The sequence below is a fragment of the Exophiala oligosperma genome (assembly GCF_000835515.1).
Source record: "Exophiala oligosperma strain CBS 72588 unplaced genomic scaffold supercont1.15, whole genome shotgun sequence".
Lineage (NCBI taxonomy): Eukaryota > Fungi > Ascomycota > Eurotiomycetes > Chaetothyriales > Herpotrichiellaceae > Exophiala > Exophiala oligosperma.
This window is the reverse complement of record NW_015622832.1, coordinates 127021-152986: the sequence shown is the minus strand read 5'-3', so window position 1 is coordinate 152986 and position 25966 is coordinate 127021. Positions and strand designations below refer to the sequence as shown.

Below are 25966 nucleotides of genomic sequence, written 5' to 3'. Positions count from 1 at the left end.
GGAACCGAAAGTGGACCAACGCAGTTCTTCTGTTCGATGTTTATGCCCCATCTTCCAGAGTACTGGGAACGCCGTTGAGTGGTATGCTCAATTGAAAACGATCGACCACAGAGGCTCGGAAACTCTATTGGATGTAGATGTGCTTTGTATCTCGATGCATTCGGACACTGACCAGATTCTAAAAAAGTTCACGATCGGACTTGGCCGATATGGAGATGGATGTGTATTTGGACACGTAGATAAGGATGGATGGATAGATATCCTGTTCTCATGGACGCATCTGATCATATTTGCACACATTCACTTGTCACTTCCAGGCAAATATCATTTCCTGCTACTGACCCAACGACCCGGATCGGTTGGCGCAGCCTTCGCCAGAAAGAAACGCCATGGGAGACATATCGGACAGGGATCCCAACCGAGTATACTACAATTCAGGAGGGTTCCAACGATCTCGTCCTATCTTGACGGGTCCAGAAGCGAAGGAAACGTTTGAAGAGATCCCTGTCATCGATTTTTCGGAAGTGACATCTTCAGCGACTGACGTTCGCCAAAGGCTCGCCGATGAAGTCGGCCATGCTGCTCGAAACGTGGGCTTCTTCTACGTCAAGAACGCTCCCGTGTCTCACACCAAAATTGATCGCGCCTTTGAGCTCTTAGAATCATTCTTCGCTCAGCCAGAAGATGTCAAGCGGCAAATCGATTGCAACAAAAGCAATGAAGCCAAAGGGTGGCAGCCGCAGCAGACGGTCGGCCCGAACGGGGTGCTCCGCGAGTCGTACTCGATGGGCAATGACTACAAAGAGCCTGAACAACACCATATCAGCGTTGCACCGGAGGGGAGTGTGCCTCTGAATCAATGGCCTTCAGAGGACACCATCCCCGGGTTTCGCAAGGCTATATATGACTATTGTAAGTAGCCATGCAACACCTCCACCCTTGACCTAGCGCAGACGGACATTTGTATTCGTGCGAGTATGCGACACTGATATTTGGAGGTTTTCTTAGACCTGGAAGTCTACCCTTTCGCGAAGACGTTGATCCAAATCTTCTCTCTCGCATTGGGCCTCGACCAAACGGAATTGGATCAATACTTTCAGCAACCTCTGGCGGACATCACGGCGCAGTATTACCCTGCACACCAGGCGCCTGACTCGAACCCGCTGGAACTGCTCTCTCCCCACGCAGACTTTGGCGTCGTCACTCTCCTCTTACAGAATGATGTGCCGGGGTTGGAAGTCCTCAACGCGAACGGCATCTGGATTCCCGCCCCGCCCATGCCGTATACTTTCGTCGTCAACACGGGCAACTACGTCGAGGCGTGGACAAACGGACGCTGGCCCGCGACCGTGCACAGAGTGTATGGGAAACTTGACCAGCCGAGGTTCTCTCTGCCCTTTTTCGTGTCACCTTCTCCCGATGTGGTCGTCAAACCGCTACGGGAACTCCTGGAGGACGGCGAGAGGCCGAAATATGAAGAGCGCAACGTCGACCAGAGACAGGTCAAGGGCCAGATCGGTTCGAGGCACAACCACCCAATGACGAAATTGTTGAGAAGAGTCGTGCCACAGGAAGAGGATTGGAGATGGGAGATGTTGTATCAACCGCACTTACTGCCCCGTGTAGCCTCAAGTTAGTCCTAGAGTATGCTTTGGGTTTCTGTATCTTGTGGAAAGCTGATTGACGGTTCCCGGCAAGCAAAATATCGAATATTCCAAATCTACGCAAATCTTGCAGGTCTAGGCGAATTGATCTAGACAAAGTAATTCGTAGGTGGGACAATGGCTCCTCTTACGTGGCCTGGCTATTCTTACGCAGATGCATATGATAGCGAAGATGATACGGAAGTACGGAAGGAAATTCTCTTCTTCGTCGGTAAACAAGTTCTGCGAAGTAATTGGTAGATAAAGCGTTTCCACCATCACAATCGCCCTGGAAGTCCGGAGTATCTTTCATGCGAAACCGTACTCCGTACCTAGTCAGCAACTATATTACACAACTATTTAAGCGAAGGATAGAGATCTCTGAGGCGCTGTACGGAGTCCTTTGCAAATACCTCGTACTGTGTGCCCTGTATGGAGTGTGAAATGACGTGCTTGGCCGCCGACCGAGTTCCGAGTCTGGCCCCGGTGACTGTAAAATTAGGCGCTAGAAAACACCCGTCAGAAGTTTAGCAATGCCTAAGATACATGGACCATGCTCCCCGCTAGGTACGTACAGGTAGTACGGAGTACCTACACCTACCTAAGGTAGGCAGACATTCCCTTTTTGCGGGCACATCTCGGCCATCTTGATCTGTTGGCATTCACCTCCATGTAAAGTCGCACTTCATCGCAATCACCAGCGCGGGCTGTTTGTGACTGCTTTCTCCTCCAAAACATCCAAAGGCATCTTCATATAATCACCTACACCACCTTGAACGCACTCATCAACGTTCTCGCCGTTTGGAGATATCAATCATGTCTAGCACGGCAGCGTCTACGGAAGACGGCTGTAAGCCGAAAAAACTCACCCAACCCCCGGTGAAGGTGGCATGCACCTCCTGGTAAGTCGCCACGGTGACCCTGCGCCTCGAATGCTATTTTCCTAACGAGTATGCAGCCGAGCCTCGCGTACGCGATGTGATGGTCAAAAGCCCGTCTGCCAGAATGTGAGTCCAGCTGTCTAACGAAATCTTGTCGCTTACCTAATCTGATGTTCCCCTACCTAGTGCATGGTTCGAGGTAAAGAATGTCGATACCTCAAAAGCAATCGTGGGGGTCCACGTGTGTCGCGCAAGAAAGCCATGCTGGCCGAAGAGCAGCGACGACGTGCAGCGAACAGTAATGGCGTCAATGGCCAGACGGTACCGGCAGACGTCGACTGGAGTTCACTGGTGCTGAGCTCCGAGACGCTTCACGATGAATTAATCGGCTCAATGGTAGCACCCGGGGCAGGCCTTCTGGACCTCGACAATGAAAGTCACAGCGACGAGATCTTCGACAGTATATTCCCGGATATGCCAAAATCAGATCACTCCTCAGATGTCCCTGACTCGAACATGCAATTTACCCCCTACAATCCCGTCATCCGTCACTACCAGGACAACGAAAGCATCCTCAACGCCTATTATATTTTCATCCATCCATACTTCCCAATCTTGCCTCCTCCGCCCATGATATTGGAGGTCGATGATCCGGGGTCCGAGTCCAAAGGCTTCCAACCTCTGTCACCGCTGGCCATGGCATTACTGGCAATCTTGGTGCTCATTCCCCATCCCGATGATCTTTTCTCCGACAGCGACGAATCAGTGTTCCAGAGACGACAAGAAGCGCATGCATATTCGCAAATGGCTATAGGAAGCATCGAATCTGAATCCGAATTACTCGAGTCCGCCACGAATCCAGCTACTGCCCTGGAAAGCTCTAGGCCCTGCATACAAAGGGAGGCGCTTCATCCATACGTGCCTCCTGAGCTGGAAGGTCTCTTGGCCTACTTGGTCCTCAGTGTCTACGAGTATGCTCAGAGGGGAAATCTCGCCAAAATGCGGAACCGGGCCTCTCAGGCGTATGATGCCGCCGTCAGCCTCGGACTGAACGACACCTCAAGCCTTGCACTGGATGAGTACACAGAAGCACGACGGAGAGCATGGTGGATGACTTATACAGTTGCCATGCAGTGCGCAATCGTCGCCGGGACCCCTCCCATGATAACAGCCGACGTGACTAATTTCAGGACTCCCTTTCCCATCATAACGTCGGATCCAGATGCCTGGTTCTTTTTCCTCGAGGCTCAGCAAATCATCTGCCAATGTACCCAATATTCGGGTGCCTTGAAGAAGGCGTTCGAAGCCGGCATGGGCCCGAATGGTCTCGTCGGACAAAAGAGCGCACTCGACAAAGAAATCGACACAATACTTTACAGACACTCTGTCCAACCGGTCGATGGCCCGCTGGTGTCAGCGACGGACTTCGAAGAGCAGACGCTAGCCAAGTCACTCCGAGCTCAGGCTCAGATCAAACTCAACAGCGCACGAATCAAGCTCCACAGATATAATGCCTTTCAAGATCTGCCTCTCTTTACCCGGAAACATTGTGACCTTGAGCCCGCCGACCCGACTGCGCCACGGCAGTTAGGATGTTCTTGTCACTCCGTGAGCCCGACGGTGACACCTGAAAGCAGTCATTCCGGCAAAAATTCGATATCGCCAGTTGATTCAGACCCCATGCCAAAGTTGACCAGCGAAATACCTTTCAACGACCTTGCCGCGGCCAAAACCTGCATGAAAGCTGCACTAGCGATAGGACGAGCCTTTGAAGTTCTACCATATCCGAATCCTATGCAACTTACACCACCAGTTTACGGCCCTTCTATGTTGTCGGTGACTTCAATGAACTCTGCACCACGGACCATGCCCGCTTTCGCTTGTTGTGCCATGCAGAGCTGCTACACCCTATTGACACTATGTTACAGGAGCCTGGAAAGGCAATGTGTCTACCAGCGAAGTGTGGCGACTGACAAGGGACTGGAAGGGCTGTACGCCGGCATTAGCCGCGTCCTGGCAGCCTTACAGAATTATTCCATGGCGTTTGAGGCGTTGAATGGCATGACACGTAAGTCTAATGGGCAGTCGCCCGAGTGTGAGAATATTGACTGACATTTTTCCAGAACAAGTAGAAGAAGCCCTTGACGCCGTCAAAGGTGCTAAATGATGTATGTGTAGGGCGTTTCTGAGATTTCGATGGTCACCGGCTTCTACTTCACTCTCCATGTATTTATGCCCATCACGCTTCACGAATTTGAATACCCCTTGTGTCTATATGAAGATTGTTTTCGCCTTCGCTGCTGCCTGGTAGGGAATGACGATCTTTCATTTTGAGAGATCTATCTGTGCTGGTTCCCTTCGCTGGTGTACTGTATTTTTGTTATCTATCGGCATGGATAGCTGATTGGGATTACTTTGAGCCGTAATGGAACCCATCACTCTCATGGCCGTGCGTACTGTGCTCGTACTCTGTCCTTTTTTAGTGAAATATGTATAGTTTAAGCTTAACTTCGATGCACTAGCGACTTAGAAAGCAGATAGCAGCTTGGCGTGTCTAGTGTCACGATCACAGCCTCCCGCCGCTGCGGATTCGATATGCTGCACGTCGCCAAATGTCGTAGGCGCAGGCGCAGTCGCTGTCGCAGCCGCATTAACTGTTGGTCCTCATGACCATTGTATTATTGTATTCTCACTGAGAACCAAACACGATAATCTACCTTCAGCATCCATCAGCCTGTACACATTTTCCGTCGTCTCTGCATTCACATCCACTCATTATATTCGTCCGTCAGACATCATTGCCCAGGACCGACATCCTTCAGCCCACATACGCATACGCACCTCTAAGAAAGGGTCGCGATTTACGAATTAGACGCCTGTCCTGGCGGATTTTTGACCCCAAGCCAGATGCAGGCTGACAGCCATGGGGAATATCGGCAGCCGAATTGACGACGGGTCAATTCTGTATTTGAAGGATCAAGGACGCCGTATGTCCCCTTGCTTTTTTGTTCTTGCACCGGCTGCTCACGCTCCCCAGTGTCCATCACCTCCCTTGTCGTCAGCAATGGCCGACGGAAAGTTGTGCTACACGCTGTTCCAAATGCATACCCTGCGACCCGGCTGGTTGGAAAGTTGGACGCGGCTGACTACAGGCCAATCTCATATGTCCAGGTGGGTTAGGCCGCGATGCTCTTTAGATGCCATGTTGACAAGTGCGCCAGGATCCTGAGGCCCCGGGCCTTCTCTTCCTACCCAGACTAGACCTTGAAGACGAATTGGATGTGCGGTTCACATTCACGACGCGACAGAACTCGGGGCCTCTGCCCGCTACTCCCTCCACAGCGACAGCCGCAGTCGACACAACCATCTCCGGCCTGACGTTCGCCTATGCCGCGAATGCCAAAGAGTTGGATACCTTGGTGACACGGGAATTCCATGCAGACCCCAACCTTCACAAGAACTCCAATGTACAATTCATCGGCGACTTCTCGACGAGTGGAACTCCCGTCATCACCTACGAGTGGACCTGGAGATGGAAACCTCCAAAGCCGTACGAGGACAGGGGTGGCGGCTGGCGCAACTGTTGCAGTTTCCTCGAGTACGATTCAAGGGCTCACAGGTTGAATACACTTGCATCTTTCACTTTCTGGGTCAATAATGCGGCCGTGACGTCCGCAACACCGCTGGCATCTCCGAACCTAGAGCTTCAGGTTCCCCCTCAAAGACGCATGGTTTCAAGTCAGTCGTACCAGTCCGCGATCAGTGATTCGGAGGATCGTGCAGATTTGCAAAATCCACCGTCTCCACACGTGCTGGCCACCGAGTTTAGCACGACTGCTTCCAGTGTCACAGCTTCCAGCAGTGCGCCCTCCATCCCTGTGATCGATGTCCAGTGTGCACGCCCGGGGGAGGATGTGAGTGCAGTCGAAGATGGCCCTGTTTTCAGAGCGACTATGAAGTCCTTGGAGCAAAAGACTGGTAATATGAGGGTCCAGGTGAAGAAAGTCCTGAAGAAGGCAGAGGCGGCTCAACAAGCGCAGGTCGAGTGCAACCAAGCAATGGCAGAGTTTCTCCGGGCGCTTCAGGAGGCCTCCGCTTCCAATGCTACTGCTTTCAAGCCGGCTCTTGACCACTACTTCACCAACATTGCGCAAAGAATATTAAAGTATGAAAAAGAGAACAGCTCTTTATTGCAGAAACAGATTATCGACCCCATATCTAAACTCTACAACCTCGACATCAAACAGGCCGATGCCAAAAAGAAGGACTTTGAGGATGAAAGTCGAGATTACTACGCGTATGTTAGCCGATATCTAGGCCAGCGGCAGGATTCTTTGAAAGATAAAAAACGAGCAGAGAGCGACTCAAAGTACCAGAACAAGAAAAAGAACTTCGAGTTGAAACGATTCGACTATTCAACTTTCATGCAGGATCTTCACGGCGGACGCAAAGAGCAAGAACTCCTCTCGCAGTTGACCAAGTATGCTGATGGTCAGGCGCATTCGTTCCTTGCAGCAGCCAAAAAGGTTGAAAGCCTGACACCACAATTGGAGGCCCTCGTAAAAGAGGTCAGTGATGCCGACAAAGAGTACAATCTCCAACGAACCGAACGAGAAGAGAAGCGTCGGAACCTAGAAAAAAATGGACCCAACGCTATAGAGAGTGACCCTCCCTACCAGCCTTTGACAAGCACAAATTCACAGCCATCAGTGCAGAATGGACAGACTGGGTATACGTCGGACACAGATTTGAGTAGAGCAGACAGCACCAGCTCACAGTTTGGTCGATCCTCTGTCAACACGCTATCTCCAGCCACCTCAGGAACTCTACAAGGTATTTCGGCCGCTGCTTTGTCTACATCCCCAGGAGCCTCATCAGCAGTCCCAATACCGAACAAATTCAAAGGAATTCGCGACCTCGATGAGAGCTCAATATCAACTACTGACAAATCCTCCAATGGGCTACACAAGAAGGAAGGATTGCTGTGGGCATTGAGCAAGCCTGGTTCTCATATCGACCCCAAGGGCATCAACAAGCAAGCCTGGCACAAGTGAGTATGCCGTCCTTGATGTCGTCCGCGTCTAACATGCATGGTCTAGGTTTTGGATTGTGCTTGACCAAGGAAAGCTCTCCGAATACAGCAATTGGAAGGATAAATTAGATCTTCATCGAGACCCCATCGATCTAAGAATGGCTTCGGTTCGAATGGCTCGCGATGCCGAGAGGAGATTTTGCTTCGAGGTCATTACTCCTCAGTACAAGAGGGTTTATCAAGCGACGACGGAAGATGAAATGAACAACTGGATCAATGCAATCAATAACGCCTTGCAGAACGCCTTTGAAGCTGGTGGACGCACCTCGCAACAAAATTCTAAAGACCTTGCTGGACGTGAATATGGTCATGTCCTCACAGGCAAAAGCTCTTCGCAATCAGGTCCTCACGGCTATTCTCAGCGAATTGATGGATCTGGAGTTTCACGACGAATCACTGTAGGTGCTCGACCTACGTATATGAGAACAAGCAGCAATAGTTACGATGAGAATCCTTCCAAGCTTTTGGACCAAATCAGAAATCACGATCAAGGAAATCAATCCTGCGCTGATTGTGGTTCTACCTCCAAGGTGGAATGGGTGTCATTGAACTTGGGTATTATCCTGTGCATTGAATGTGGAGGTATTCATCGGTCCTTGGGCACTCACGTCTCCAAGATCCGGTCTCTCACCCTGGATGTTCATTCCTTCACCAACGATATCGTCGAACTGCTGATGCTGATCGGCAACCGTATCAGCAACACGGTTTGGGAGTCTTTGCTGGATCAAGCCTTGAAACCCGGGCCGACTGCCACAAGAGAGCAACGCTTGAAGTTCATCACGTCGAAATATGTGCAGCGAGCCTACGTTGATCCTGTGTCGCAATATGGAAGCGCCGATGACATGTTGCTGACATCGATCAAGAAGCATGATATGAAGGGGGTTTTGCAAGGAATCGCCCAGCGGGGAAACGTCAACGCACATGACCGTTCGAGAAATACTCATGCGGTGTTTCTCGCATTGGCAGCTGCCGACCCTGCTCGTCCAGTCTCATCTCACTCAGCTACTCCGGCCCCGACGGTCAAGGCTTTCCCTATGGCGGAGTTGCTTGTTCAAAATGGGGCAGAAATCCCTACAGACCCGCCTGCAATACCATTGTCATCAGCTGCGCAACTGTATATTGAACAGCGAACCACTCGGTCGACAACAAATGGCGGTCATGGCGACACGCTTGGCCCTCTACCGATCATGGGATCTAGAGTCTCGCCGCTGGCCTCGGATGGCCATACCCGGCTGCAAAAACGCGGTAGTGCTGGCGCCAGATTTGCCGGAAAGGTGACGGGTCTAGGTGAACGATAGAACCGTTATCGGTCGAAGGTCGAGATTGACATTGCGATACCAATTCTGTGTGACACTCTCGGAGAAATGAGCAGGTCCCTACCCAGTGAGCGCCCAAGATTGGGGGATTCCCTAGTCTTTCCTGCCAAGGTCATGTATTTGGGAAGCAAGACGGACTTATGACAAAAATGTTTCTGATGATTGCAATGACTAGGTTACTCACTGTGATGAGCATGGCCGTTTGGATTGTGACGGGCCAGATGGGGTGGAAACCTGTGTGGCCCTTTTGAAAAGCTTTGGTCGCTTCGACGAATTTTGACTGTCGGGAGTAGGAGATGGGTTATGGATAGGAAAGCAGGAAGGACTATGAAAGAGGTCAGACCGATATGAACCATTGGGTATTGGTATGACTTTAATATTGCGCTGAAACACATTGCTCTGTCGTATGTAATAGGACATGCTCCATGAGAAGCAGATAATAACCACCTTGGGTATGATGAGGAAACTTGTGTTTGTCACTGTGCTTAAGCTTGAAGTTGTATGAAGTGTTTTTCCCCGGGGTAGTAATGCTCTTGCTCTTCTTGGGCGATAAGTATTACGCACAAAAGGCTCCCTGCCAGGTACAGATCACCGATGTACCCCTCGAACATTGCAAGTAACTCCAGCGATATATACAGAGTAGATGGCGCCGTGCGTAATGCAGAGGCGGGTGTGCGCAACACCCATCGCCTCGAACGAGTGTGTCGGTTCAATGCAGAATATGCTCACCGCTATCGCTCGATCTGGTTGCTACACGCTCTCGGGGAGAGAGGAGAAGAAGAAGAAGAAGAAGAAGCAAGCAATGCTGCCGTCTTTCTCGCTTGTCTCTCCCTCTCCCTCCCGTCCCCCTCCTACAAAGAACACCCCCCCGGCATGTGTGCTACTCCAAAGTACTCATTCTCCTTTTTTTTCTTGTCTCTCATGGGGGACCTATGACCCACGTGTACTGGGCCAAACAAGCGCCCACGGTCGTAGCTGGGCGTCTGGTGGTGACGCCAATGCAGGGTCAGGGGGGAGATTTCGACAGCGACGGAAAGGCGACGGACAACTTTTCAGAGCCGTGAGGTGAAGAAAACCTTCGGGTGAATTTGAGCGACTCCCAAAGGTGTCTTCCTGGTGACCGTGAGGCACCGGAGACGAAGGGGGAGCCTGCACGAACGAGAAATTAGTGGTCGGACAGGGGGCAGGTCCTCACCTCCTGATCATGGGCTCCTGTCATGATGGTCCGGCTATCAGACCGGCGCGCGTAGTGCAAGTGTCCATAGCATATCGACCATGTCGATAACCCTGGGGACTCATACCACGAGCTGGTGTCTCTCTGCGTTGCACGCAGGCCGCCCTCGGGGGACCTTCGTTCACACACCCTGAGCTGCATTGACGGTCTTCGGCGTACAAAAGGGCCCAAGATGTAGTACGCCGCGGGTGGATGCCAAAAGTGGCAACCGCAGAACGAGCTCTTCAAGCTCCAGTCGCACACCTTTCTCCCCCCCAACATGTCAGTCCGGGTTGGTTCTCGGGCAGTGCAGAGTGATCACGGCTTAATTTCCAACATGAGACCTCACCGTCCGCGCAGAAGCACGGGCAAAGGCCGAGCACACTGTACTCCATTCAAGATGCAAGCTCCAGGGTCATCACACGGTGCTATTTGCCCATGCGACACAGTGCTCACCTGCAAGTATACGGGATGCGAATCTGGGTGGATGGAAAGCAAGCGACATTTCGGCAGTTGTCCCAGAAAATCTTGAGGATACGCACCAATAGAAGGGCACAAACTCTCGTCCACAGCCATGTCATCGATAATTAGAATGCTCCTTCACTCTCTCGAATGTTACCTGTGCCTTGAATGCAAATGCTAACTATGCAGCTAGTTGTCTAGGCGGTGGGTCAGCCATGAACACTCACCCAGGCGGCTTCCCGTGTGCTCGACTTGAAAGATTGTCCCTGGATAGACAGTGTAGAGTCAGAGTCAATTGCCAGATATAGTATACTGCCAGGGGTTCAAGGGGCGATAGGTACTACGCACACCCGCCTCTGCATTACTCACAAGGCTCCTACCAGGTAAATTTCACTGATGTACCCCTTGAACCTGTCGTGTCATTTCTTAGTATCAGTGTGAGTTGAAATGGTAACTGACAGAACCCAAACAAGTCAAGAGACATTCTTGAGAATATTGTGAACGACGAGCACCGAGACACTAATAAGGACAGGAATAACGACTAAATTATCAGTCTCTCAATTGTGTGCCTTTTGCAAAGGTACCGTATACCTATTGCGAATGGCAATTGGAGGGGGGAGTAAGTATAGCTTTGTGCGTAATGCAGAGGTCGGTGATCGTGATACCTCTCGCCAGTTCAAGGGTGCCTTGAGCAAGGAGGGCGAATGCTGGACGGCGTGAAACACCAGTCGGATTCCAAGAACGCCATCCTGAGCTCGCTGCAAGTGGTTATAGTGTGACAGGTCGCCTGCACGGGAGGGGAAACGTGGACAGTGCCTGATGGAAATCAGAGATCGACTCGTTTTCATTGTTTGTCGGTAAATAGGGTGAGAATTGACGATGACAGAGGGAATCTCCCATTGGCTGACCCAAAGAAGCCGTTGAGGAATGACAAACATGAAAGGGCCGACCCAGATTATGCTGCCTGGCTTCAACCTATAGGCATGTCTTGCAACTAACAAGCAAGGATCAAGGCAGTGCCAGTGTGGGTTTGGGAACTTCAGACCCATGAGATCAAGGGGGTCCGCGTGAAATAGGTCGAAGGCGCTATGGTGTGCCGGTATTCCTGATCCAACTAGCCAGAGAGGAGGCGATGCTGTAGCGCCGAATCAATCTTGTTGAATAGCAAAAGAACAGTGAATTCACTTGAGAACTGGCACGACACGAGTGGTGTAGGAAGATCTATGTGATTGTCGCTTCGTGATGGTTGAGAAATCTCCTTGAGCACATGGAGATGTCTAATTGGTCTCGCTTGTCGAACCTCTGACACAACAAAAGGCCATTCAGAGTGCAGAGAAGACCTCGGCTAACGCCCGACGGGCTCCATTGCGGAGAGTCGATTTCCTAGACTCAAACGCTGCAGAGACCATCAAGTAATGACAGCCTACGAGTACTCAAAAGGTAGGTAGCTAATGAGCGACTTTCTGTCCTCAGGGTTTCAGAGTCCACGATTACATCTTGCGACAGGGATTTCTCTCAAGCCGTTGATGGAGCTTGGATGTTCGCCACCAAGTCAGAACTCAAGTTGCAGTATTCTAGCCAGATCACCGTGAGCTGAAGTGGCACTTTGAGACATTATTGGGACAGCTTCTTGGTGTTGAAAAGTAGATCGCTTCGGCCCGCTAAGATTTCTTACCGAAAGTGGCATGACAACGTTGTTGGTGTGACTTCTGTAAGCGAAGTGGTATCATTTGGTCTGGATAGCCTTGTCGAAAGTACCCTCCATCGAAGACCAGCGGTTACGAGGTACGAGGTAGTGTGGCTTGTGCATCCTAGGCAGCGATCACTTCCCAATGTGCCGGGTTGACGGGACCAGTTTCGGAACGTCCGAATTGTTGGAGCGGGTATCCATCTCCGAAAGACCCTGAGTATGAAGTTATTTTTTTCTTCCTGTCCGGCGCCGACTACCAGGGTTATTCAGAATGTTATTCCACTTAGATCCAACGCCATCGGAGCGGCCGTGGAAGCCTCAGAGCAGACAAGAAAGTCACTTAGGTACTAGACTTCGTGTAAAAGACAGAAATGGTAGGTGGCGAGAAGTTCACTGGAGTAGAGCTCAAATGGACGTCGTGGGAGTGGTGTGTGACCGGAGCAGCTGGATGCTTTCGCGTCCAGCGGGGCCACTAATGCCTCTTGCGAGGCACTATTCTGTGGTCTTGCAGTTGTAAGCCTCAAAGAAGGTCAAGGATCCGTTCACACCTCGAAGAAGAACCTCGCTTGCTTTCTTGGAGGGGAGCCGTTGGTCGTGACGCAGGCCGATTGGGCTATTTGTGGAAAGCTTTAGATCCAAAAAGGCAGGGATATCCAGAAGAGAGGAATACAAAGGATGTGTCTGGGCTCATCAGTTCCTAAGGCGCAAGTGATCGACACGCCGATGTTGTCAGAATGGGGAAAATGAAGAAGATGGGAGAAGCCCAAGAAGCCGACGAAGCCATACAAGAACTGAGGTTGGAACAAGAACAAGGCTGATGACGCAATTTCAGGGTCCATCGGTGGTACTTTTTTCCGAGAACAGGCGCTAGACTGTTTCGGGACATGGATATTGCACAACAATTCCATCTTCAGTCTCGAAAATTCCATCCTACCCGGAAAGTCTGGGGAACAGGCCTACGCCTGCTCAGCCACAGCCAGGGTCTCGCAGAGCCCATCTAGACGAGGGTCGATTTTTTCCCACCAGCGCGCTGTTCTTGTCCCTCGCCTACAAGCTACTTATCTGTACTGATCGACAATGCCTATCGAACAACTTCTCGCCACCGAGCCTGCCAAAAATACCCAAGACATGGCTTTGCCGTCTCTAGCCAGGTCACGAGCGTAATGATACAGCGATCTTCCCGTGTTTGAAAAGATCAGCATCCTGTACCTGCATCGCTGCTAACAATAACTTTGTGTTGCGTTCATAACTGTCATCCAACGGCGTAAACATGATGCAAAACGTTCGTCATGCCGCTGCAGGCTACGATACGAACGCCTTGTTCCTGTTTGCTTATCCTATTATTTGCATCCACCAGGAGGGATGCACCCGCCAGCTTGGGCAGTATCTGTCATCCCAGGGAACAAGCCGTGAGAACCCATGTACATGGTTAGCAAGTACAATAATAATACGAGACCGTTTCTAAGAAGTTTGAGATGCATACCAGTATGCAGTCTCAGACATGGGCCAGGATCCCCTGCCGCGCATTGCACAGTCACGTCTTCCCGTCCGAATACTCGTATGCTTCAACACGTCCTTTGATAGTCACGGTCACATTGGTAGTCTCCCAAAATGACAAGGCCTCACTTTTGTGCAATGGATCCATGTGCTGATCTCTCCCCAAAGGACGACGGTGCATATTACGAGAGAGATTTTACAGTGTCCACAGAGCGCTGATCACCAGGCCCGTCCGCGCTGCGAGCTGTCCACGGTCTTACAGGCACATTGTCTTCACGAATGTACTCGACAACTGTCGTGTGCGTTTGGCGCAAGATTTGGGTTTTCTTCTTTCACGTGGGGGTGACGAGATGTCTACGATGCGTATCCGAATGCCAGAATGCCACAGAGGCCGCGGCAGGATCAGGATGCGTGAGTTGGAAATGTGGCTTCATCCCACCGCGCTTGGCAATCAGCGCCTCATGCTATGCCCTCTCTGTGCAAGATCGGCGGAATCCAGAACGTCCTAAAAGCATCCAATACAGCCTCCGGCCCCATCCCATACCCATCTGTGCCTATGTCAGCTGAAAAAAAAACATGGATTTTGTTGCGGCACTTTAGGAGACTCCCCATCCGCTTTCACTCTAGTCGCACCGTATTCCTGCACCTCCACATCCCACTATGAGCTGTTGGCGCCTTATAGGGCCCGAGTCTTGCCAACTTGTGGACCGGACAGCCATCGAGGTGTCGTTGCTCCAACCATGGGCGAGACTAACGCGAGATATCATCGACCTTTGTCCTTAAGCGACTGACAAGCTTGGTACTATCTAACCAATCGAAGAAGGCCTCATACTGGAAACTAGGTGTGTGGCTTGCAAGACCCTGAGAATATCGCCACATCGCCGACTCGTGGCTAAGTGGATACCCACTGATGGGCAATTTTGCTTCCCAGTTTGAACATTTCCATGTCTTTCCGAGTCGCACAGTCCGAGCCCTGTCTACGAGTACGAGAGAAAGCTGTTCTTTCAGTGCTTTTTGCGGCCTTAGCTTCTGGCTTTTCGTTAACCTCTGAGACACGCTGTGGGACACAGTCGCTACGAGTGCGAACTTACCAACCCAACCCGGCTCATAGTTCCGAAGCCTTGAGATTGAGCACCGCCACAACTGCTGCTCGACCCATGGACGTGGAGAGAAGCTGATGTCGTGACGAACGCCTTTGCTTCGGTCAAGACCAATCAAGGAAAGGTTTCAAGGCCTTGTTGTGCGAAAGAGGACTCCGTCCGCTCCAAAGGGAGAGGCAGATTGCCGGGTCCAGATCAGCTTCCACTTGGGTTCTGGTTCATGTCATTTCACAGGACGAGTACCCGCATGTCCTGTTATCCGCGCTTGACTTTCTCGGGCCTTGCCTTGCCCTTCCTTTCCTCGCCTTGGTACCGCATCATTATTCCAACCAATCCTTCCATCTGGACTGGCCGTGTCTTCTGCTTTGCGAATCCGAGAAGGAGACACCGTTCCCGGGACAGTCGGTGACTCCAGTGCGCGTACGAACTACGAATTCACCTCTAATTCCCTCTTCCCTTCACAACTCTCGGCATTTTCCTGACGCTTTCCCCCTTAGCTTGAGCACTGTCCGTATCCTCCCATATTGCTGGCTTCTTCACACAATCGGGATCGCCTACTCCACGCTCAAGGATCCCATTTCAAGTCTTTCCCAATCACGAAGCCTACTGTATGTTGGCCACCAGCTCCCTAGACCCTGGTACCATTCGCGAATTTTACTTGCTAGGTTCCACTCGACTTTAATATAATGTGCATAGCGACTGCCGCCAGTCACAACCTCCCACGCCGGTCAGGCCACATTTGAGACCTTGTTGGATAGAAATCCCGTTATTAATCTCACCTTTCTCGCACCGTTGGACCAAACCAATGATCTTGCAAACGCTCTTCCTCGACATTGCCACGAACGACAAGCCTTCCTCATCTAGCCCTATGAAACATACTGATCATCCTTGTTGACCACGTCGGATTTCCAATTTTGGCGCCGACCTACTTGTTTCATTTCCTCTTTGGACCACATACGATCATCTATACTGAGGGACGAAAGACACTGTCGACAACTTCTGAACAACCCAACAACACCATTCGGGACCTCCTGATCCGTGCTCAGCCTACCTCCTGCTCGACAGGAGATCGTCTGCACATTAGAGCTTAGGTATGTCTATTTCAGGTGTTTGTGTCTCGCATCATATTGTTGTCAAGCATGCATAAGCAAGATGGACTAACACATGGCCTTCTTCTGGATCCAACAGTACTACACCCTTCCTATTTTATTCGAGGGTTTAGCGATGGGGGATGAACCTCCTCCTCGACAAAATCTCGCTGCGATCGAACATCCAGAAAATCCCGGAGGTTCGCTTTCCTTCCAACCGTTCTTTTGGCATTGCAATTGACAACCTTGCCCTAGATTCATTTCCACAACATACGCATTCAAGTCCACCACAAGCAGCACAGTTGATTAACATGGAGTTCGAACAATACCCTAGACAGGCCTTTGGCATGGGTCATTTCCCGGGCGCTGGCGCTCTTGACATGTCTGGCATGGCAGCCGCATTGCCAGACCCCCAAATGCGACAATTCCAACAGCCCTCTTATCCTCACCAGTACCAGTCTCCAGCTGTCGCAAACCAGATGATGTTTCAGTACAATCAGGGTGCGCAATTTGCTGGCCAAACTGCTGGAAATTACCCTCAACAGCCCGGACAGCAATATCCCATGCATTTCATGTCGGGAACTCCCCAACGACAGCCGCATGTGGGATACACGCAATTTTCCTCCGGCCAAGGGGCTGTCCAAGCCTTCCAGCAACCAGGCCAGGGCTATCTGATGCAGCAACCCATGATGCCACAATCTACTGCGCCTCCTCAACATCACCAACAAGGGACGTATTCTCAAGCCTTCACTAACCCTGCCTACGCGACCGCCTATGCAGCGAGAATCGCAGCTGCGTATCCCATTCCCCAGTTACGAGTGGACAGCAGCCTCACACAATCCCCACAGCACGGTTTCTACCAGCAACATCATAATCAAAGTATGAATGAACTCTGACATTCAAGTGAAAACCATACTGACCGAATATCGCAGTTGTCAGGAGGACAAGCTCTAATTCCTCACTTCAGACATCAGCCCTGAGAGGACCACCCAGAAAACCGAGACAATCAGGTCACGCACTATGGGTTGGCAACCTACCTCCCGCAACGCACATCGTAGACCTGAAAGATCATTTCTCGAAGAATGCCACGGACGATATTGAAAGCGTCTTTCTAATTTCGAAGAGCAACTGCGCATTCGTCAATTACAAGAGCGAAGCCAGTTGTGCAGCTGCGATGACACGTTTCCACGACTCTCGGTTCCAAGGCGTTCGACTTGTCTGTAGACTGCGCCGCGGCAGCTCTTCGACGACAACATCAGGCCAATCGCAGAGCCAGACCGCAGCTGTGCGACCCGACGAAACTTCTGAACCCACGAGCAAGCAGGACGAGCTCGGCTTGCAAGATGCTACGGTCGAGGGTGCAACAGTGACCTCGGAACCAGAGAGTATAGAAAAAGTCAAAGAAAAGTTTTTTGTGGTCAAAAGCTTGACAATCGAAGATCTGGAGCGCAGTGTACACAGCGGTATATGGGCCACTCAAGCGCACAATGAAGATGCTCTCAATAAAGCTTACATGGTAAGAAGCACCTGACAGATGCGAGTGTGAGGAAACTGACAGTGCTCCCTTCAGTCTGCGGAAAATGTATACCTCATCTTTTCTGCCAACAAGTCTGGTGAATACTTCGGCTATGCTCGAATGGAGTCGGCGATAGATGAAGAGTCTGCGGCAACCATTGACTATCAACCAAGGGCCGAAACCAGAGACCCCAGCCCATCTGATCTTCCATTGACAATCACCACACCAGCAACTGCTACCGCCCCCAAAGGGCGAATCATTGACGACTCTTCGAGGGGGACCATATTCTGGGAAGCCGAGAGTGCCTCGTCCGGACAAGAAGAACAAAACGCAGATGACGACGCCGCAAACGCATCTGGCGAAGGATACGAGTCGGCGAGTCCCAGTACCCCACAAACATTCGGCAAGCCGTTCAAGATCAAGTGGATGTCCACGGACAGACTCCCCTTCTACAGGACACGGGGTTTGAGGAATCCTTGGAACACCAACCGCGAAGTCAAGATCGCCCGAGATGGTACTCAGATTGAGCCCATGGTCGGGCGAAAGCTGGTCGACATGTTCCATCGACCACAAATGCCCCCATCAAGTCCCAACGCTCCCCGACAGCCGCTTCCCCCGGGCTCCCAGGGGGGCTTCATGTCTCCTCATACTCCGGCTGCTGGCGGCATGTACGGACGATCCTACTGAAAGAGAGCCATGTTTTCTATGAATGTGCAATGTTATTTGTACCCAGTTGGCATCTGCGACGATTCATGGTTGTACGAGGATATGATTATCGTGATGAGAGTCAAAGAACAACAATAAGAAAAGTATCGGTCGGCATCGGGATTTACGGATCAGGACACGGCTATCCCTTCACTCAAAGGCATGTCTTTGTACGTCTTCCATTAGCACACATATTGTTTTCATGGAATGGTGCTTCGCTGGGCGAGCCTCCTTTTTTCACTTTTCCTCTCTGTGGCAAGGTCACGAGGACCACTCCTGGAGGATGGGATAGAGGGACAGGGGATTGAATGCGAAAGAGTTGTTGTCACTGAACAATCTTTGGGCGTCTACGAGGATGTGCTTGGGCTGCGACCATGCGTATGTATACTGTGGTTTATCTCTGGGCCCGGTAGTAGCAACTTGGACAGAAGCAATGACGGATCCAAGTTTTCTTTTCATTTGGATTTTCATTTTGGATTTTGCAATTTCCCAAGGAGTTTTAGTCGTCATTCGCTTCTAATTCATGAAGCAGGTCGATGAAATCGGTGTCCCCTGATGCTGCCAACTTTTTGAATTCATCCATGTTTTCTTCCACCCACTTGTCTTCGTCGCCGACCTAGAATTTTTTTGGGGTCTGATTTCAGTACGACTTGATGCATGTATAAGCCGTGCCTCACGGTCAAAAAAACCTGACGTACCTTTGGTCTAGCAATCCCACACTCGACGGCCGTCGTCAACGCCCCCATGATCCACACCGTCCTCAACGACGCGCTCGGATCACCCGGCGAGGGTCCCGGGCCGACGACGACACCTTCCCATGCCTTGATGATGTCCCGGGCGTGGTCGTCGTAGATTTCTTTGGTGCGCCGTTCTCCCTGCCTCGTGCGTACAACCACGCGATTATAACTGACCCGTTTGCCGCCACGAAAGACAACTTGGTCGCTTACGTCGGTGTATCGCACGTTTATGAAAGTTTTGGGAGTCTTGAACCGTCTCGCGTGTAGGTCGGTGATGGCCTGGGCGAGAGTGGCTTGTTGGTCGGGAGTAAGGGGCGTGACGTGTTCGACGTCGTAGAGTGGCATGGCTACTGGTAGTCATGTAAGTATGTACGCACGTAGGCGTTTGTGTGTGTGTGTTTGTGTGTGTTGTAGGTCGTGGATGGACCCTGTGAGGTCTTTATATATTTATGTATATTCTCCGAGAAATTGAACAAGTTGGAATTTACTTTTATGGCCTTTTATTCTTGAATACGAGGAAAGAGAGTATGTGCTACTCTGTATGAGTACAAAATGATCATGCTATGTCACTGGAGGGGAAGAAATGTATGATTATGTCGGATTACTTAATGTTAATGCCGTTCTCCGTGTTAGTGTCCCAGATAGGTACCACCATCACGAGTACCTATTAAGGCACCATTGAATTCATTACATTTGTATTCCTCGCTCGCCATACGGACCCAAGCGAAAAGTTGGGTATAATAACAAATCCACTGTGACTACAATCTACGTATTCTCATACTCAGTTCAGACCTATGATGTACCCTTGACAGCGTATATCTGATACGCAGCGACCCAAGTATTAAAATCCAACTCTTCGGCATTTCCCCGGTCTGCCACAGCGGCCTTGGAAGAAGCTTTACTCGCAGATCCACAGCACGAAACCTCGGCGTCTTGTGAATGATAGACGTTGAGATCTTTGTTTGTGTTGACAAACGCAATTCCAGATTCTTCAAAGCCCGCATCGACCATCCAGCGCCGGTACTCGTCCACCAAACTCGCCCCGGCGACACAGCCGACGAGCAACGCTGCATCCTTTCGGACATGATCCGGCATGGGCTTGAGGGCGAGCAGATCGCTGATGGCCACGCGTCCACCTGGTTTCAAGAGTCGGTAGATCTCTTTGAAGACCCTCGGCTTGTCCTCATCCGGGACGAGATTGATGACGCAGTTACTCACGACCAGATCGATGGAGGCGTCTGGGAGGGGGATCCGAGTAATGGGCGCCTCGACGAATTCAACCAGTCCCTTGGGTAGATCTGCCTTGACTGCGTTCCGTCTGGCGAGTTCAATCATCTTGGTACTTCTGTCGACACCGTATATTTTGCCCTTTGGGGTTGGGTCGGCCTTTAAAATCTGGTTCGCTGCAATGAGACAATCCAATCCACCCCCGGAGCCGAGATCGAGCATCGTCTCCGATGGCTGCAGGTTCGCCGTGGCGAGAGGGTTGCCACATGAAAGACCTAGGTTGGTGCCGGCTGGGAGCGTCGCGAGGTCTTGAGCAGAGTAGCCGAACAAGGCCGCGATATTGGCGCTCTTGGAGGTCTGCGATGGATTTGAGCCCTTGTAGGCTTCGAATGCGATGGAAGAGTAGCCATTGTTGACGGCCTGGTATACCGTCGACTTGTCCATGGCTTGGTAGGAACTTCTCGGCTAGGGTTTGAGATTCGTAAAACAACAATGGACTGTGAATTGGGTAAGGTATTTTCTAAGAAATTTTCCATGGAAAGAGAGAAAACAAGGACTGAGTCCGGTACCAACCTTTATCGAGATCCAAGGGGTGTCACGGCTGGCTGATCATTGGCTTACGCCCATCTCGTCTGATGAGGCGCGAGGCGCAAGGCACACCACCCAACCGACAGACCCCGTGGAGCGGCACGAAGAGCGAGCTTGGCAATAAGGAAGGAATAGTAATCCAATACGAAAATTGGTTCTGTAGGGGTTGACTCAATGAGTATTCTTTATTGATCTGACATTTACAGAATTTGTCACGAAGCGTGCAGCAAGTGTCTCCAATGTACAACTTCTTGAGCATTTGGACGACCGTATATTTACGGTGGAGTATTTTGGTCTTAGCTGTAGATCGTCAAGTCTTTTCCGTGAGCCCCTCCGACGGGTACCCTCATTTTTGAGGCTGAATAATACACTTACTCCTGTCTGGTTTTCAAGAATCTCGTCGTATACCAGTTCCCTAGTCATTAACATCTCACTGACGTACCAGAATTCGTCTTTCATAGAGTGACAGGTTTTGTTGTCATGGTTGTTGGGTGGAGCGTTCATAAACGGCCTCGCTTCGGCCAAGGCCCGAAAGTTCAGCCTCGTATTTGATGACCAATCAGACAAGGAGGAGATGTCAGTCCAATTTTCGTTGCTGAAAACATTTTCTTTCGCAACAATCAACACTGACCACTGTTTCTTTAGCCCTTGACGTGTTCTTTTCCTCGTGTGATCGATAACAACTACACAATAAGAGTCCATTTCACGATTGCAAGGAGAGATCTTTACGGTAAACAAAAACCAACAATCTCATCATCCCACCCTAGCCTTGATTAACAATCACCAAATCCTGGTCTCAACACAAAACACAACATCATCAGTGTACCACTTCGATCCTCAAAAAGCAGTGATCACTTGAAGTAACCATGTCTTCTATATCGTCTTCAGCTCCAAATCGAAACACGCTGAACCAACGTGCTTCCAGAGCTCGGCGGAAGACATACATCAGCGACCTAGAGCGCAAAGTCCGAGACTTCGAGGCTCATGGCGTCAAGGCGACTGAAGAAGTTCAACGAGCCGCGCGACGGGTTGCCGACGAGAATCGTTTGTTGCGAGAACAGATCCACGCCTTGCGAGTAAGAAACGCAGAGCTCGAAGCACTTTTGGCCCCTGGGTCAACGACGACGGCGGGCGCTCACGGAAACGGAACCCTGCAATATTCTTACAACCAACCAAACATGACCACCAAGGAAAGTGAACAGCAATATCCCTCGCCGCCGCAGATATACGAGGCGTCGACTACTTCCGTGAAATCCGAACGCGACGAACGCGATCTGGCTGGTGCCGAACTTTTGGCCGCCGCCTCGTCGTCATACGGAAACTACCCTCGGTTCGGTCAACAACCGTCGACAACACACGATGAGACTTCCAGTGTTCCTGGTCCAGTCCTCGGCGGAAGTCGCTCTGCCTCACCGATCTCCGATGATGGTACGGTAGACATGGACGACGACGACGAGCAGTCGAGTGTGACGACGCCTCACAGACATACTCAGACCAACACTTACCATACTTTAAACCACTCCAACACGTCACCGAGCCACCACGAGAACAACGCTCCCTGGTCAAATAGTACATCGTGTGCACAAGCGGCCATGATCATAGCGAGTATGCGCGGCCTACCGTCGTCTGACGAATGTATCGCCTCGGAGATCCTGTCCGAACTTGGATGCAGACCATCGTCAAACGGTAGAGGAAATCACATAAACCACAAGGTTGTATATTCCAACCTCACTTCGGATACCAACAAACAATGTTCATCACAGGATCTTCAGAATTGCCACGTCGAGAATACCAGATTATTCGGGATACTCGATCAGGAGAAGAGATTTGCTTGAGAGTGCGACTCGCCGCCACCGATCGAGACGAGACAAGGAAGAACTTGACTGTCTAATAAAAACATAGCGTTGCGATGGCCAGAAAGTGGTGTTGACGCAATGTGATTTGTGCCCAGTGCTCTGGATGTCAAAGTGAAGGAATTCAAACAGGCGCGGGTAAACGGTATGTGAATCCCTCCATCTTTTTGTTGTTTTCTTTGGATTTTATTTAACTGTGACTAACGTGTGAAATAGGCGGGAGTAACTATGACTCAACGCTTGAGATGTACAATATTACAATGGATGATCCGCAGCCAAGCCCTAAAGTCGCCTCGACGAGAAGCGGCCATGGGTGCCATTGCAACGACTAAATGGTGGTGGGTTCACCCCAATTAGGGCTGGGCTCAAGATATAGTCCAGCCCGGGCTGAAAGGTCCGGGATTTATAAAAAGCTCTCCAGGTACGTAAATTTATCAATCATCATCATTCTTTCTCATCGACTCGAAAATTTAATACCAACCTGTCTTTTAAATAGGTGGCCAAATGCCTCGTCGTCTAATTAGTGACGCGCATGAATGGACTTTGACGAGATTCTTCACTGTCCCCGTCTACTGTTTACCTACCTTGGGTAGCGAAGGTAGCGAAATCATAGCCACCTAAAGGGAACGGGCTTGGCCAGAATCGGCCGAGGAAAAGACGACTCGGAACATACCAAGAATTCTACGGAGTATATAAAGTGAGCAATTCTTGTACATGATTGGAAGGCGCGAATAATGTAAAGGTACAAGCAAAACTGTAACAGCAAAGCGCCAAAGGTTTTGGGACGAGAATCATGACCGATGTTGTGAATTCAGGCAAAAGAAGTTAAATGTTGTGCTCGAAGGAGAACAAAAAAGACAGCAGCATAATAATCAGCAAAGGGAAAAAGTGTACGCAACAAGAAGATCAGCAGGAAAAGTATGTGTATATCTATCTGGACGTATATTTATTCACCTAAGTATCTATTCCTCAAGTATTCCAAGGTACAGAGGAACCGTCAGTCATGCTTCCTCTAATGCCGTTACTACCCTCCATTTATCGGATTCAAACTCTACTTCAGCAACGTAACATGACTCATGGGACATCAAAATGGTGAACATTTCCAACGTCTAACGCCAGGAAACCGTTGGAATGGGCATTTGGGATGGCGAATTTTCTATCAGAAGTTTTCATCACTTCGGCTATTTCTCATCATCATCATTATTTATATTATCTCGACTGGATTCACCAGCGATTGAATCTAAGCCCTGGTGAATAGTTAGCAATGTCCGAATCATAAACCAACCGCAAAACATACCATTTGCCGAGTAACGCCATGAGGCCGGCGCCCAAACACATCGTACCAAACGCCGACAAGACCGTTTTAATGCTCGCTCTACGCATGGAACTCGAAAACATCTGTATGGCAAGAAAAAGTCAGTCATGGACCAAAAGAAAAGATGGAGAAAGAAAGGGACATACAAATTCATGTGCCATCAACTCCACAAGACCAGTATATATGAGGATACCGGCCGAGATCGAATCGAAAACGCCGTTGACAATAAGAGTGGTCTGAGATCCCGGAGGATAGGTTTTCCGGACCCCCAGGCCGATGGCAATGGCAAGAGGAGTACTCAGGCCGTATGCAAGCGCCAGGACATAGGGGGTCCACCTGCGGTCCCTGGGCCAAGGTGTCACGGCCAGTCTGGAACCGAGACCCAAACCCTCAAACATTTGGTGGAAAATGATGACGATGAATAAAGTGTCGAACTCATCGCCGGCGACAGCCAGCGTCAACCCTATAAACACGCTGTGGAAAATGATGCCGAACTCGAGAATGAAGATGGCCGTCATCTGTGTCTTGTAGTCTTCCAGGCTCGACGGGTCGCTTGCTTCTTCAATATCGGTGTGCTCTCTAGAGTGGCCGAGGTGATCCTCGCCCAAGACGGTGTTGTGGATTGGCGCAGGTGGAGCGTTGGCAGCTGGGTGATCTTTGTAGGAGGCTTCTCGACTCGCCGTCGTCAACTCTGTGTCGGTATCCGAATGTCCGTGTCCGTGGTCGTGACTATGCGGCGACCCGAAGTTGCCATATCTCATGACCATCAGCTCGACGAAGAAGAGGACGAATATCGTCATGAGGACGATGCCCTCGACCCAGGTGTAGTCCTTGATGGGTCCAGTAAGACATTGGTTCCTGAGCGCATCTTCCGCCGGCGCAAGCAAATGGATAAAGGCCGTAGCGACGATGACTCCCGAACCAAAGAATTTACATATGAAAAAGACCCATTCAGGCACCTTCAGGCCTTTATGTCGGTTCGCAAATACGGGGAAAGATGAGCCTATCGAAGAGGTGACCCAGATGATGAACAATGCGGCTACCCGCAGACCAATTCGACCATCGTAATCGTTGCCAGTGTCACAGGCTGGGGTTATATCCGCCTCTTCCTGTCGCGCGAGTAGGTGCGCGAAAGATTCCAACGTGGCCATGGCACTACACTGAGAGGGAGAGGACCGTGTTATGGGGAGGCTGTGGTGCCAGGAAAGGCTGCGTATCGGCTTGAAACCTGGGGGATCCGGAAAATCAATGCAGCATATGACTAGATATATGTTAGTACAAATTCCGACCGAGTCTCAAGTGAGGACCTTAAACTCACTTGGCAGGCAGTGCCTTAGTACAACATGTTTGTCTCTAGGAGGTCTCAAGATCTTAGAAACACGGCGAGAGGCCCGCGATTATGTGAGTTCCCAAGGGACTGGATTCGACAATCGTTGAGCACGTGGAATTCTTCAGAACCAGGCAAACAGAAGTCCCAGCAAGTTTCTTCAGTTCATGTACGTGTAGGACAAAATGATGACTCGATTAGAACCAGAACAAAAGATGGATGACGGCGTGTAACATGCGAATAATTAACATCCCACTCCGCTCCAGGCGGAGGAAGGGAGAAAGTCCTCGTTACTGCCACTACAATTCTGCACGGTCGGAGAGAATTCAGAATGAGGACCTTAAAAACTGGACGTATCGCTATGACTCGCGAAACCAATCAGAGGCTGATTGATAAGCGGACCCGGGGCTAATCCTGAGATTATGATTGGGTGATCCTCCCAATCTGTCAGGTACCCGGTCGATCTGAAGATTGGGAGACATTGTGCCTTTTCCCATTCTGAAGAGCACAAAGAGTACACCATACTAGATACATGAAGGACCAGAATGAATACCATTCCATCGTTCAACCATATCTCGCAGTATCTCAGCCAGCATTATGGGCTGCAGCTATCAGCACAAATTCGGCATGGGTGAGATCCGCACCGTGCGACTCATCACATCATCGACAGGGGCCTTTTACAGCAAGGCCCTCATTTTTGGTTTTCTCCACATACA

At 50.6% G+C, this 25966-nt stretch overlaps 9 protein-coding genes across 9 annotated transcripts; 5 read left to right on the top strand and 4 right to left on the bottom strand.

Annotated features, from left to right (window-relative positions):
* Positions 1-389: 389 nt before the first annotated feature.
* PV06_10693 (uncharacterized protein) lies at positions 390-1693 on the top strand (the record flags this gene model as incomplete). The annotated part of the gene is made up of 2 exons (XM_016412266.1): positions 390-912; positions 1009-1693. 2 exons carry the CDS (start codon positions 390-392, stop codon positions 1635-1637), a joined length of 1152 nt encoding a protein of 383 aa, XP_016257280.1. The 3' UTR covers positions 1638-1693.
* Positions 1694-2273: 580 nt separating this feature from the next.
* PV06_10692 (uncharacterized protein) lies at positions 2274-4959 on the top strand. The gene is made up of 4 exons (XM_016412265.1): positions 2274-2545; positions 2602-2650; positions 2711-4592; positions 4648-4959. The coding sequence occupies exons 1-4, from the start codon at positions 2460-2462 to the stop codon at positions 4689-4691; spliced, it is 2061 nt and encodes a 686-aa protein (XP_016257279.1). The 5' UTR covers positions 2274-2459; the 3' UTR covers positions 4692-4959.
* Positions 4960-5141: 182 nt separating this feature from the next.
* PV06_10691 (uncharacterized protein) lies at positions 5142-9394 on the top strand. Its single transcript, XM_016412264.1, has 4 exons — positions 5142-5511; positions 5562-5695; positions 5746-7574; positions 7624-9394. The coding sequence occupies exons 1-4, from the start codon at positions 5448-5450 to the stop codon at positions 8912-8914; spliced, it is 3318 nt and encodes a 1105-aa protein (XP_016257278.1). The 5' UTR covers positions 5142-5447; the 3' UTR covers positions 8915-9394.
* PV06_10690 (uncharacterized protein) lies at positions 9275-13036 on the bottom strand. The gene has a single exon (XM_016412263.1). It carries the CDS (start codon positions 11654-11656, stop codon positions 11165-11167), a length of 492 nt encoding a protein of 163 aa, XP_016257277.1. The 5' UTR covers positions 11657-13036; the 3' UTR covers positions 9275-11164.
* A 2195-nt stretch (positions 13037-15231) lies between these two features.
* On the top strand, positions 15232-18661 carry PV06_10689 (uncharacterized protein). The gene is made up of 5 exons (XM_016412262.1): positions 15232-15985; positions 16083-16182; positions 16238-16861; positions 16915-17498; positions 17553-18661. Exons 2-5 carry the CDS (start codon positions 16119-16121, stop codon positions 18183-18185), a joined length of 1905 nt encoding a protein of 634 aa, XP_016257276.1. The 5' UTR covers positions 15232-15985; positions 16083-16118; the 3' UTR covers positions 18186-18661.
* An 11-nt stretch (positions 18662-18672) lies between these two features.
* On the bottom strand, positions 18673-19471 carry PV06_10688 (uncharacterized protein). The gene is made up of 2 exons (XM_016412261.1): positions 18902-19471; positions 18673-18819 (listed from the first exon to the last, which is right to left on the bottom strand). Exons 1-2 carry the CDS (start codon positions 19283-19285, stop codon positions 18703-18705), a joined length of 501 nt encoding a protein of 166 aa, XP_016257275.1. The 5' UTR covers positions 19286-19471; the 3' UTR covers positions 18673-18702.
* Positions 19472-19663: 192 nt separating this feature from the next.
* On the bottom strand, positions 19664-20924 carry PV06_10687 (uncharacterized protein). The gene is made up of 2 exons (XM_016412260.1): positions 20741-20924; positions 19664-20664 (listed from the first exon to the last, which is right to left on the bottom strand). The coding sequence occupies exon 2, from the start codon at positions 20609-20611 to the stop codon at positions 19733-19735; it is 879 nt and encodes a 292-aa protein (XP_016257274.1). The 5' UTR covers positions 20612-20664; positions 20741-20924; the 3' UTR covers positions 19664-19732.
* A 455-nt stretch (positions 20925-21379) lies between these two features.
* PV06_10686 (uncharacterized protein) lies at positions 21380-22683 on the top strand. The gene has a single exon (XM_016412259.1). The coding sequence runs from the start codon at positions 21622-21624 to the stop codon at positions 22588-22590; it is 969 nt and encodes a 322-aa protein (XP_016257273.1). The 5' UTR covers positions 21380-21621; the 3' UTR covers positions 22591-22683.
* An 831-nt stretch (positions 22684-23514) lies between these two features.
* Positions 23515-25534, bottom strand: PV06_10685 (uncharacterized protein). The gene is made up of 4 exons (XM_016412258.1): positions 25242-25534; positions 24070-25184; positions 23906-24006; positions 23515-23855 (listed from the first exon to the last, which is right to left on the bottom strand). The coding sequence occupies exons 2-4, from the start codon at positions 25072-25074 to the stop codon at positions 23849-23851; spliced, it is 1113 nt and encodes a 370-aa protein (XP_016257272.1). The 5' UTR covers positions 25075-25184; positions 25242-25534; the 3' UTR covers positions 23515-23848.
* Positions 25535-25966: the final 432 nt, after the last annotated feature.